At 39.1% G+C, this 12,707-nt stretch overlaps 1 protein-coding gene across 1 annotated transcript; it reads left to right on the top strand.

Moving 5' to 3' along the window:
• Positions 1 to 517: 517 nt before the first annotated feature.
• Positions 518 to 7,389, top strand: LOC146666172 (uncharacterized). Its single transcript, XM_085411315.1, has 7 exons — positions 518 to 1,496; positions 2,236 to 2,295; positions 3,114 to 3,246; positions 4,486 to 4,703; positions 4,805 to 5,881; positions 5,994 to 6,162; positions 6,663 to 7,389. The coding sequence occupies exons 4-7, from the start codon at positions 4,493 to 4,495 to the stop codon at positions 6,787 to 6,789; spliced, it is 1,584 nt and encodes a 527-aa protein (XP_085267441.1). The 5' UTR covers positions 518 to 1,496; positions 2,236 to 2,295; positions 3,114 to 3,246; positions 4,486 to 4,492; the 3' UTR covers positions 6,790 to 7,389.
• Positions 7,390 to 12,707: the final 5,318 nt, after the last annotated feature.

Here is a 12,707-nt window from a genome sequence, read left to right as displayed (position 1 = left end):
GAGCTGATCCTGAATGGCTTTGTAAAAAGCATTAGCTCAGCCAGTATTTGCTGATGTTTGCTGTTACTACATGAAAAGCACTGGCTCTCTGTACTTCTGCCTCACTCAGTTTTTCCTTTTCTCTTTCTGCCTTCTGATTTATTCTACCCCTTTGGTGGCCTCTAGCCAGCCTCACTCTTATGTTCCTTAACAATGGAGAGGGAGGAGGTCACTTGATGCCTCTCCTAAGCTCGACTCGGCTCTCTTTTGCTCTCCTCATATTCCCTAATATGCTGTGTTCCAATGTCTCCTTTCTTCTGCTTTCCTTTCCCTTTTTTTTTTTGGTTTACTCCCCTCCCCAGCCCTCTGGGTGATGTTGTCCTCTCTCTCTCTCAGGAGAAAAGAAGGAGCTGATATGAAGCACATAGCAGCAGGCAGGTTCTTCTGAGGACGATGTGATTCATGAACACGCTGAAAGACTTCCATATTGTGCTGTAAATTATTGACGTCAGGCTACACTACACTGTAAAAAAGGGCAGTGAAATTGACATAAAAACCATGTAAAACCCCTACAGAAATGTATAGTAAACCCCAAAACACAACTTTCCTGTTTCGATCACAGTGAATTATTGTAAACCTTTAAACAGAATGTTCCTGTTATATTTACAACATGAATGTGTGATTATAATCAAATTTATTGGTTAAAACTACAAATACTGTGAATAAAAACAGTGAAACACCGTAATACTCATAACCAAACAATCATGTTAATTTGACATGCAAATACTGTAAAAATCACAGTTTTAGTCAGTTTTTCTTAAAAACACATGACCTATAAGTCACTTTACAACTGCATGGATGTACTGGGCCTACTTTTAACATGATTCATGAAATGATGCAAAGTCATGGATAGGACTAATAAAAATGTTTTCACAGAAGATGTCATTGTGAACCTGAGAGGTTGCCTCTCCATTTATAGGCTATATAAAAATATACAATTAAAATTGTTTACATCATGTTTTTTTCTTAAATCATTCGGGCTATTTGCAGCCTATTGTAGGGTAACCAATAAGAAATTATTATTTAACGACTAAGTAATGCTTCTGTCATAATGCTTGTATTCTTTATGTTTCTTTTAATTGCAATGTGATACTTAGACTAGAATACTTTTTTGGGTTAGGTCAGCAATGTCTCATTATTACAGGCTAAACAAACTTACAGTGCCTCCCATAGGATCTCTATGGTGCCTCATCTCCACAGAGCTGTAAGCTACTTCAGGCCACTCACGTTGCACTGAGCGCGCCTAATTTTGAATGTGCATCTGAAGCTCGTCTCTGATTGGATAATGACGTGAGGGCGGGAGGAGAAGAGCGCCTAGTTCACGAACTTAGCTAACGAGCCAGCACTAGAGAAGAAAACGTCGAACTTTCAGCAACTACGTTGTTAGGACAAATTACAAACATACGATTTCAAGTGTTTTTTGAGGATCTGTGTTTGTTCGTCAGAAAGTCTGCACGGTAAGTTCAATATCTTGGCGACGTTTTTTCGAGATAAAAGCACCAGTTGATATTTAGACCAATGCTCATAACCTAGCGCTAGCATGCTAGTTCAGCTGAAAAGCACAGGCAAACTTTTGAAATACTAAAAGTGATCATCTGCGTCTTTTGTAAAAAGGTATTGGTCACATTAAGAGGCTATGTACTACATTGCAGAGTGCATAAGAATGAGCCTTGTTGTATTTTTAAATGTGTTGGCGCCAATTGCAGCCAAACATTCACCACGTACTCTGCTTTCAAGGGGCATTTTTATCGTGTGCACAATGCACCTGCACTTCAAGCTACTCCTAAAGCTCTTGTTGCAGATTTAAAATGTGCGGTTTCATTATGTGCCCGCCATTTTCAAACAGTGAAAGAGCTAGTGTCTCACTTAAACGATCATATTGCAGAGGGCAGGTCTGTGTCATGTCCAGTAAGTGGTTGTAAGCATATGTTTACAAAAAAGTCATCATTTACTTCTCACATGTGTAGGAAGCATAAAGCTTGTTCTCCAGATGGTATTGATGACATGTACAAGGAATCTCGTCCTCAGCCCCCAAATGACAGTACAGAATATTCAGAAAACACACATGAAACCATGGCATCTGCTAGTTCAGCCAGTGATATGCCAGAGAAGGATAGTCATTCTTATCTCAGAAACATGTGTCTCTTTTACCTTAAACTGCAAGGACAGCTGCTAATTCCTGCCTCTACTATACAGAGTATTGCTGAGGAAATGCAGAATGTGCACGAATTGGGTCAAGCCTACACAATTAATAAGGTAAGTTGTTTACTAAAAAATGAAATGAACCTATCAGATGAAGCAGTCACTAAAATCTGTGACTGCATTAAAGAGTCAGATTTGTTCTCTGCTTGCCATCAGGGACAACTAGGAACAACACACACCAGAAATCAAACATTCAAAAAAATGTTTAAATACACAGAACCCAAGAAAGTGCCATTGGGAATGGATCAGAAATCAGAATGGGTTTATTGCCAGATGTTGAGGTTTACAACATTAGGAAATTGCTGCGGTGCTTCAGTGCAGACAATAAACATGACAGAAAAATGTGCTTACTACATACCAGTTGGAGAAACCCTGAAGAGCTTTTTAGAGTCACAGTTATGGAGGAATACACAGTCACAACAGTTTGGGGGTCCTGATGTAGAAATTTTTAAGGATTTATATGATGGCAAAATTTTCAAATGTCACCAGTTCTTTAATGAAAACCCTGAAAGCCTCAAACTGATTTTGTACCAAGATTCATTTGAGGTAGTGAATCCCCTGGGTTCTGCTAAAAAGACGCACAAACTTCTTGCAGTCTATCTGTCATTAGCAAATTTACCCATTCATTTGCGTTCAAATACAGATAACATGTTTTTAGTCTTGTTGTGTGTTGAGAATGACTTCAAGCGTTTTGGAATAGCCAAAGTTTTCTCAGAGTTGTTGGCAGATCTGAAATCTTTGGAGACAGATGGAATAGATGTAGATGGAGAAACTGTAAAAGGGGGTCTTTACTGTATTGCTGGGGACAACTTGGGTTCTCATTGCATAGGAGGGTTTACAGAAAACTTCAGCTGCTCTCAATATTTTTGCAGGTACTGTGAAGTAACACGAAGTGAGTTTTATGCTGATCCGAATGCCTGTGGTCCTCCACGCACTCCAGAGACATATGACGCGGCTGTTGCTGATCTCCAGTCTGAAACTATCCAAGACGTCAGAGGAATAAAGGTAAACTCCATCTTCAATACCCTTCAGTCTTTTCACGTATCCCAGCCTGGTCTCCCACCTTGTCTAGGTCATGACCTCTTTGAAGGAGTTGTGTCATATGATCTAGCACTGTACCTGAAGAACATTATAAAAAATAAAAAATGGTTCACATACTCCCTTTTAAACAGACGCATTAAACAGTTTAAATATAAAGGATCCGAAGCACTTACAAAGCCATGTACTGTCAAACCTGACGGATCCAAATTATCAGGGCAAGCCATTCAAAACTGGAACCTTTTGAGATTGCTGCCAGTTTTGATTGGTGACAAAGTACAAAACCATGAGGATGAAGTATGGCAGTTAGCTCTCCAGTTGAAAGACATTGTGGATCTTATTTGTGCTCAGAGCATTTCCTTGTCCCAGATAGCATTCGCTGACATTTTGATCCAAGAATATTTGGAGATGAGAGAGATGTTGTTTCCTGGAATTAAACTAAAACCCAAGCACCACTATTTGCGCCATTATTCAGCACTGTTGTTGAAATTTGGTCCATTGATGAGGTTATGGACGCTTAGGTTTGAATGTAAACACAGTTACTTCAAAAGATGTGCCAGACACTTGAAAAGCTTCAAAAATATTTGTCAAACTTTGTCAACACGTCATCAGATGTATCAGGCTTATCTTTTAGCAGGGCAAGAATGCCGTGAACTGCTGCAAGTCAAGGAGAGCTGTGCGTTTTATCCCAACCTCTACAGTGACACTATTCAGCATGCGGTCAGGGAGTTAGCTTTTTCAGAAAGCAATACCACAGTTACCACAGACATTCAGTACAAGGGCACTGCATATAAAAAGGGACAGTTTCTTGTGTACAGAAATGACGAGTGTATGGAGTTTGGTGAACTTCTACTCATCTTGATTCAAAATGACACATCTGTGTATGTTCTAATGGATATCCACAAAGGCATCTTCCTCTCAGAATACCATCTGTATTCTGTGACAAAGGACAGTCTTGGGTTACAGTGTATCAACATTAATGACCTGCCTGATTTCTATCCTTTGGTATCATACATTCTTCAAGAATACAGAGTCATTCCACTAAAGCATAGTATTGTGGCAAAATAATGTCCAACTAATAGCTCACTTCTCACTGTAAATAGTTTAACATTAATATAAGTGTCACGTAATCCACACCCTGCTCCATCAAGTGTATGAACTGTATGTGATTTTCTATTTTGTTTGGATGTGGCATTTCTTCTTCAGTGCAAGTATGAGTGACTCAGAGCGAACCTTCCTAGATGTCGCCATCACGGAAGTCCTACCAGAACTTCAAGCTGTGAACAAAAACATCCTGGAGGAGCACTTGCAGTCCATTGGAGTTGAGACAAGTGATGATCTACGCTTCGTAACGGAGGCAGATTTGATGACAGCATTAAGACCTGTACAAGCAAGAAAGCTTCTTTCTGCTTGGAAACAGAAATGTAAGTAAAAACAACAAACAACTATTCAAACTCAAAAGCAGAGATGGTCATGAACAGACATACAGTGTGAATCATAATTGTATTTGTTTTGTAATTTAAAGACCAAACTCCAGAGAACAGCTCGCTATCATCTGTGGAAGCCTCATCAACCCAGTCGCTGTCATTGCTCTCACTTTCACCCCAAAGTCTATCGTCGACCTCTTCCAGCAGCCCAGGATGTGACACACAATGGGATGACAACTTTGAAATTCCATGGAGTAAACTTCCTGCAGAAGTGATGCATTTTCTTGAGAGGGGGAAAAGGCCTCGCCCAAAACTGAGGAGGCAAATGGTCCGGATTGTTGTGACTGAGATGATGGAAAAATGCCCTCATGTAGGTAGAAAACATTCAATTGACGTTGCAAGAAAAATGGTGGCAAAATATCCCAATTCTCTGCAAGATTTAATAGAGGGTGAGATTGTTGGCGCAGGCTACCTTTCACTTGTCAAACAGTTGCAGAACAGAATTGAAAATGTAAGGCGCACTTCAACACCCAAAATAAGAAAAAGAAAACATCAGACTGACTCAGACCACACAGACGAGATCCCTTTAGAAGAAAGAGCAGCCATGCAGGATACATACGGGTGCATTAAATGGAATGTAGAATTTCTGCCTCTTGAAGAAACTCCAGAGAGCCAACAGCAAAAGATGGAAAAACTCAAGGTGATGTTCCAGCAAGCTGACACCAATCCAGAAGAGATAAAAAGTCTAATGAAGTCCACTTACTACACACAACGTCTGCATGTCAATCAGGGGGAAAGTATCAAATGCCTTAGGGAGGAGTGGCCGTTTTGGTTTGATGAACTTGGCATGTCTGTCCACTTCAAGGAACTTACTGGGATTGACCTCAAAGAGACATTCACACGTAATTTGGATTTGAAGGGGAAAAGGCTACTGGACTACTTGACCACAGTTGCTGTCAGCAAAAGCAAGGTGTTCCTTCAGACTTATGCAAGGCTTCAGAGGATGCGGGGACCGCAGAGTGGCTGCTCAGATGATGTGAAAGAGATGGTCCTGCTTCTGCTCAGCTACTTTGAAGAGAAGGAGGAGTCCATGCTTCTCTGTGTTGAAGATACATGTCTGGCAGATGAGGTACAACTGGAGCAAGTGCCTCTGACACCCACTATTATCGTGTGTGGTAAGTCTGTTTCATAGCTCTCTCTTTTTTTTTTTTTTTAAGTGCACTTTTTATAGAATGTCATGTGACTGCCGTGTTTATTGATATAACCTGTTAAATAATTTGTTCACAGGACAGTCCTGCTATTCCTCAAGAAGATACATGCTGAGTGTTGATCGGAACCTCGTCAGCACAAACATATCCTCCTTCATTTCTGCACTGTGCCTCATGTTCGGGAGCTACTACAATTTCAACATCCATTATCCATCTGAGCTGGCTTCCACTTTAGAGTTTCTTCAGAGGTGAACAAAAATGGCTTTGTTATTTCTCATAACTGAGACTCTGGGATCTGGAGTCTGGCTTTGATGTGGTTCGAGTCCAGGTCTGGCTCTGAGTCTCGGTCGGCTTTGGAGCCGGTTTCAGTTGTTTTTTTTCTGTTTTTTTTTGTTTGTTTTTTTTTAAATACATTAACAGTCTGAATCCGGGTCCAAGCCTGGCCGAGACTCAGGGCTAGACCAAGCGTCAACTGACGTCTGACTACCTATAACCTTTGCTTTGGATTTTAACAATGCTAAAGTGTGACATATCACTGCAGAAGACACTCGTGAAGGGTGCCAATACTTTTGACCATGCATTGTTCACTTCCCCACAGCATTTTGGTTATACTTTGTCTTGAACGTGGTCATGGCCATGACTGTGTATATATATGTATATACTTAATTTTTACTTACTTTGTACGTGTATTTTAACTGATCAATTATAAAAATGCTTAATAAACTTTTATATGATTGTTATTCTACAGGTGTTTCTTCTCCATAAACCCAGAAAAAGGAACCAAAGTAGAGAACAAAAACTCAAAGCGTCGTCTCAGTGTGACCCCTCGAGTCCTCACCCTGATTCAGGATCTCGCCGACCACGAGTGGCGCTAAGCCTAAATCTTGACTCTCTGTGGACTGTTAGTTTTACTTTGTTAATTTTGTTCCACAATGTGTACTGGAACCTTTTACTGGTCGAATGCATGAAGCCAATTCATGAAGATGTTCTTTCTTTGTAGGAATGTTCTTTATTTACATAAGAAAAGAAAAAAACAACATGCTGCTACTGCAGTGTTTCTAGACCACATGTGTAGGTTTGTTTCACCACGTGGTTTTGCTGATGTTTTCTGACCAGGGCCATGGTTGTGGTGACAGCAGGGTGCGTGTTGTGTTGCACGGTGATTATGATCATTTTTGACACAATATGTGTTTTTTGTTTTAAAGTCTTAACAGGTTAACTTTTTCTGGTGGAGGGTCTAACAAATGCTTGTTTCATGAACATGGTTCTTGCTTTGCAGGAATGTTCCACAGCTTTTATAGCCTATATTTTGATTGAATTGTGTAGTTGCTGTGTGCCTTGCATATTGTGTTAGTTGGAAAAATGGATCCATTTGCTGTCATTTTGCTAATGTGGCTGCAAAATAAATTTCCCAAAAGTGATATTTTCCTCTCTTGTGTTTTCTCAAGATGTATTTTTGCATGTTTGGGTGTAGGCGTAGCAGTAAGAAATTTGCTGGGTTATGGTTAAAATTTTACATTAAAACATATAATATTCAGCATAGATTTTATGTATAATTTACAGAGCAGCTCCATTTAATATGCACAGTTTCACTGTAGTTCTACCATTTTAAATTAGTTCTTTGTACGATATTTCCCTGTTAATTTTGCAGTTTATGGATCCACAAAAAGCATTTATTACTTGTGATATATAAATACACTATTTCCTGTATCTTTTACATCTATGTGTGAAATTAACTTCTTTTTCCTGTAGATTTAACAGTTTTAATCTGAGATTCATTCACTGTAAATCAATTTACAAGTTGCATCTGTAAAGCGTTTTTACAGGAAGTCCCTGGTAACCCCAGCTGCCAGGGTTTTCCTGTAAAAACAGCACGTTTTTTTTTTTTTTACAGTGTACATTACTAAAAGAGATTTGAGATCTCATTTTAGTTCCATGACCACTAAGATGATACGGAAATACAATGGTAAGTGAAAGTTTGTGAATCTACTTTTGTATTTCTGCTCAAAGTATAATCAGATTTTAGGTCAAGACAACCTAATTAACAATTAAGGCAAAAATATTTATAATGGAAACCAATCAGTATTGCATATGTGTGATAGAAAGGAGTATGTACACTTTTTACAAAGCTTTTGGTAACTCGTGTGACCCCGTGTGCAGCAAAAACTGCCATTAAATATTTCTGATAACTGTTAACTTGCACACTTTTCATTCATTCTGGGATCTGGGAGAAATTGCTCCCTTCAGGACTTTCAGCTTATAAGGTCAGGACTTTCAACTGGCCACATTATTACAAATATCGGTTCATTTCCTTCCGGTTCTCCAGTTCAAGGTCATCTGCAGGCTGGAGCTTATCTCAGCTGCCACATAAACAAAGGCAGATGTGCAAACTGCTCACAGAAAGGCCCGGTCCAGGTTGCTAACCAATCTATCACAAATATCTTTCTGTCTTACTGCGATATAGTGTCTCTTGGGATTCAGGTAATGGACAGATGTCTTGACATTTACCTTTAGAAATTGCGACTAGAATTCAGAAATCATTGTTTAATCAGTCAATTAATCCAAGTTGTCCTCTCCCCAATAAAGCAAATAGACTAAAACCATGATACTACCGCCGCCATGTTTCACCAACAGAACATATGAACAACATATGTGCTTAAACAAACTGCAGTTTCAAAAATAGACATGTTTTTATTAATTAACACTGAGTCTAGAGTCAAAAACAAAATGAACTTTTCTGTTATTTGATATGTAAAAATTAGATTTTACAGTTAATCTACAGTAAATAAAAATGTTTTGTTAATATTAGTCCTAAAGCAATTCAAATGTTTACTTTTAGGCTAATGACAGCGGTAAGAAATAATATTTAAATATATACTCTGTGAAAGAAACAGATTAATTTAATATCAACTGGTAGATCTTTTACAATTTAGTAAACAAACTGAACTGAAACACCTGCCAGGTACACCAGTGTTGCTCTTAGATTTTTGGACTTTTGGACATGGATTCATGAGCATTTCCAGCTCTTTAAATGTGCGCTTTTTCCATGCAATGACACACTTTCACAAGCGCATTGTGATGGTCGGATTTTCACTGATCCATGCATATCAAATGAAATTTAAAAAAACACTTATTTAACCAAAATGCTAATCATAATGGTTCAACAAGTAAATAATTAAGTTTAGCTTAGTTAATTAAGCTTAGCTACACAGTAACCAATCTGATCCAATCTCACATTTATGTAAAAAATGTAGAAAATACCAAAGGATTGACAAACTTTCAAGCATTACTGTAGCTTCTGTTCAGATGTGATGACTCGCAATTGACCTGCAGTCAGAGTTTCATTGGTGAGTTGATGTCAGGTGATAATTTTGATTTTTAAAGCCTTGATTGTTCCCATTCATTGTAAAAGTGTTAAAGGAGATTAAGGTTTCAGACTCTGTGCATGCCAGTCCACACTGTTCCAAAAAATAGTAATGTCAAAGTATCTTACTGTATATTTTATAGTTTTGTACTGTCTTTCTAGAATATCATCAAATTTATTAAGTAGACTGTGATTTTACATGTCAAAGGTAAAATAACATAACATCACTGTACATATAGTAAAACACAATTTACTTGTTTTTTAAATATATTTTTTTGTACATATGCATATTTAGATTGTAAAAATACATTCACAAATGTATCATGATTTCACAAAAATCTGTCCGTTATTTGAAAGATTGAACTGTTGAATTCAAATGTAATGCTATGGATTTGATTTGATTTGATATACCTTTATTAGTCCCACAAGGGGAAATTTCATAAGGCTGCCGACCTATTGCACGCAATGGCGGCGCCATCTTACCCTCCGACCATACATACATTACACAAAACATCACATGGGGAAGACAGGTGAGAGAGGTATAACAATGGAAAATGCACCACAAGAGGAAAGATAAGGAGAAAAAATAACTCTCCCCAGACTGAGCTCCAACAGGGAGATCAGTTTGAGAACAGAAAAAAACACCTCTGCACATAGCACATGAAAAAAACTCTTAATACACCAAAGAAACACATGACAAGCAACAACAGGGGTGGGTAAAGGGTGAGAGACAGCCGATTCAGACAGTACATCCGGGCCTGCAGCCTGTGCGCTGGTCTCCTTGATCCACCGTCAGCATCGGAAGGGAATAAGCATCGAAGGCGTTTGGAAAGGGGGGGGATGAGTGTGTGGAAAAGTATATAACATGATTCCTATAAGCTTGTGTTACATCACATAAGTATTATTATCATTGCTATTTAGGGCGATCGTGGCTCGAGAATTGGCAGTTTGCCTTGTGATCAGAAGGTTGCCGGTTCGAGCCCCGGCTCGGACACTCTCGGTATTGTGTCCGTGGTCCAGACCTTTCACCTACTGGTGATGGCCAGAGGGGCCGATGGTGCGATATAGCAGCCTTGCCTCTGTCCCAGGGCGTGCAATCCATTATTATTTAAATTAACTGTATATTTCTGTACATTTATGTATTATGATTCATATTGCCACATTCATTGACCTTGTTTATAGGTAATTTCATTGTTTGATCACGTTAAAATGTTCCTAATTTAATGTCTAAAAGCACTTGGAAAAGGCAGAATCCCATGTAAAATTAGCGCAACAAACTCTATTTTCATTACTCAAAATAACTGTATTTTCATGAGAAAGTTGTTTTCTGTTATTTTACGCTAGTATTTTTTTGGCGCCCCAGCTGCCGGAATATTACCGTTTTTTTAAGATGTTTTTTTTAACAGTGCAGTTACACGGTATAAAGAGAGTAGTAATAGGGACTCGAAAGAAAGATCATACTTCTCCCATTTTAGCTTCGGTTCATTCGCTCCTTTAATTTTAAAATTGAATTAAAATCCTTTGCTTCAGATAGGAAGTCTTGAAGTCTTAATCAGGCCCTGTCACATCTCAAAGACCTCATAGTGCCTTATTGTTCTAATAGAGTTGCTCTCAGATTGTATGCTTGTTTGTGGTTGAGCTTTTAGCTATCAGGTCTCTCTGCCCTGCAACCAGCTCCTGGTTTGGATTCAGGAGACATTTCTATTTTTAAAATTAGACTTAAAACTTTACTTTTTGATAAAGCTTATATTTAGGCTTACATCAGTTGAAACTGTCCTTAGTTATCCTGCTTTAGGCTCAGTTCACTGAGGGGGGTGTTCCATTATGCTCTGAGCATTTCTTCTACACTTCTGTCTTTTCATCCCCCCATGTGTTTGGGGGTTTTTGTGCCATTTCTCTTCTCTCTTCCATAGTTTGCATTTTGTCCTGGTTTCTCTTTCCTGTCCTGTTTTTCTTTTCTCTTTCCCATCACCCTCTTATTGGTCACTGCCTGAGCCTGGTTCAGCTGGAGGTCGTCCGAGGTCTTCCCTTCTCTCTTCATCAAGGGTTTGCTCATTTGCATATTGCCTCTTTGTTGTTTTTTTTCCTCAAATATGGTTTTCACCTTACCCAAACACCTTCAGGCAACTGTTGCTGTTAATTGGTGCTAAAAAAACATTGAAGTTAAAATTCTAATATTCCTGTAAATCATGCTCATATTGAATATTTATGCAATGATTTACATTCAATGCAAAAGCTTTAGTGCCAAATAAGGATGCAGTATGACCTTAGATTAGCAAGGTGAAAAGTGTGTGCTGGTCTGGATGATGGAGCTGATCCATTTAAATTTCATGCAGGAATTAATTTTCCTAAATTTCCTCAAGGCTACTGGTGCCTGATCCTCATCATTAGAGGTGGAATTAGCTAATTTCCCAGGATTGAAATATTTTATTTTAGTAATCATTAATTAGATTTTTTTTCTATAAATCAAGAGTGGTAAGTCAGAAAACATTTACCTTTGCTCATAAAACTGGGGTAAAAAGGTGCAAATACCAAACACTATGAAACAAAAACAACCTCAATCTTGGATTCAGCTTCCTTCTTTATCACTGAACCATCCAGAGCTGCTGCATTCAGGAGCCATCAGTTACTGCTACCATCCTCAAAGGCTGCATGTAGAGTCAGCAGAGGAACTTGCCATCAGGTCCTCCCTTCAACTCCCCCGCCCACCCCACCGACCCTGCATCCCAGTCCTGGACCGTGCTGGCGGCCATGATGAATGATTCATTCCTCCAGCAAGAAAACAGCTGACTCATCGCTGCATTCCAGCTCCATATTTCCAAAGTGTGCAGAAGCTAAATGGCTTTACCAATAGCCCCGTCCTCTCACCGGCTATAGCTGCCGTCTGCTGTTCCATATGCAAAATTAGGAAAATGAGTATCGAAATGCATCGCTACACTGTGTGAGAAGAAGCCGTACTGGCAGAGTCATCTCTTTACGCTGCAGTTAATTCTGTCCAAGCAGCCTGACCCGATCGTTTATTAAAATGTCATCTTAAAAGCTCTGACCGCTAAAATGGTCAAAAATCTGACAGTAGTGAAGGTCTGTGTCTTTGAAGATATGGGTTTTGAGGCCTCGGTGAAGCACAAATATTCGCATACTCACACTCCCAGTGTGACATTCTGAAATGAAGGACATTTTAGTTCTGCTCTGCTGCAGTGGGCTAATGGTCAATAACACATTTATTTTCATCACAGTACGTGTGTGTCTGTGTGTCTACGTCCCTCACTTCCTTCTCCGGCAGTTATTATGGACATTTGAAATTCTGTGCCAGCTTCTAGATTGAGCGGGGGGATTACTCATCTGCCTCAGATATTGTGCTCCTTGGTGGTGCTTGGCTTTGCCGCTGACTTAATGAGAGTGGAAGGCTTTGTTGTTGTGAATTTCTCT

Source organism: Rhamphochromis longiceps, linkage group LG7 (assembly GCF_057381845.1).
Source record: "Rhamphochromis longiceps isolate RC_006_pf linkage group LG7, R_longiceps_female_GT1.1, whole genome shotgun sequence".
Lineage (NCBI taxonomy): Eukaryota > Metazoa > Chordata > Actinopteri > Cichliformes > Cichlidae > Rhamphochromis > Rhamphochromis longiceps.
The sequence above is the reverse complement of the archived record's forward strand: the minus strand, read 5'-3'. Positions and strand labels throughout refer to the sequence as shown.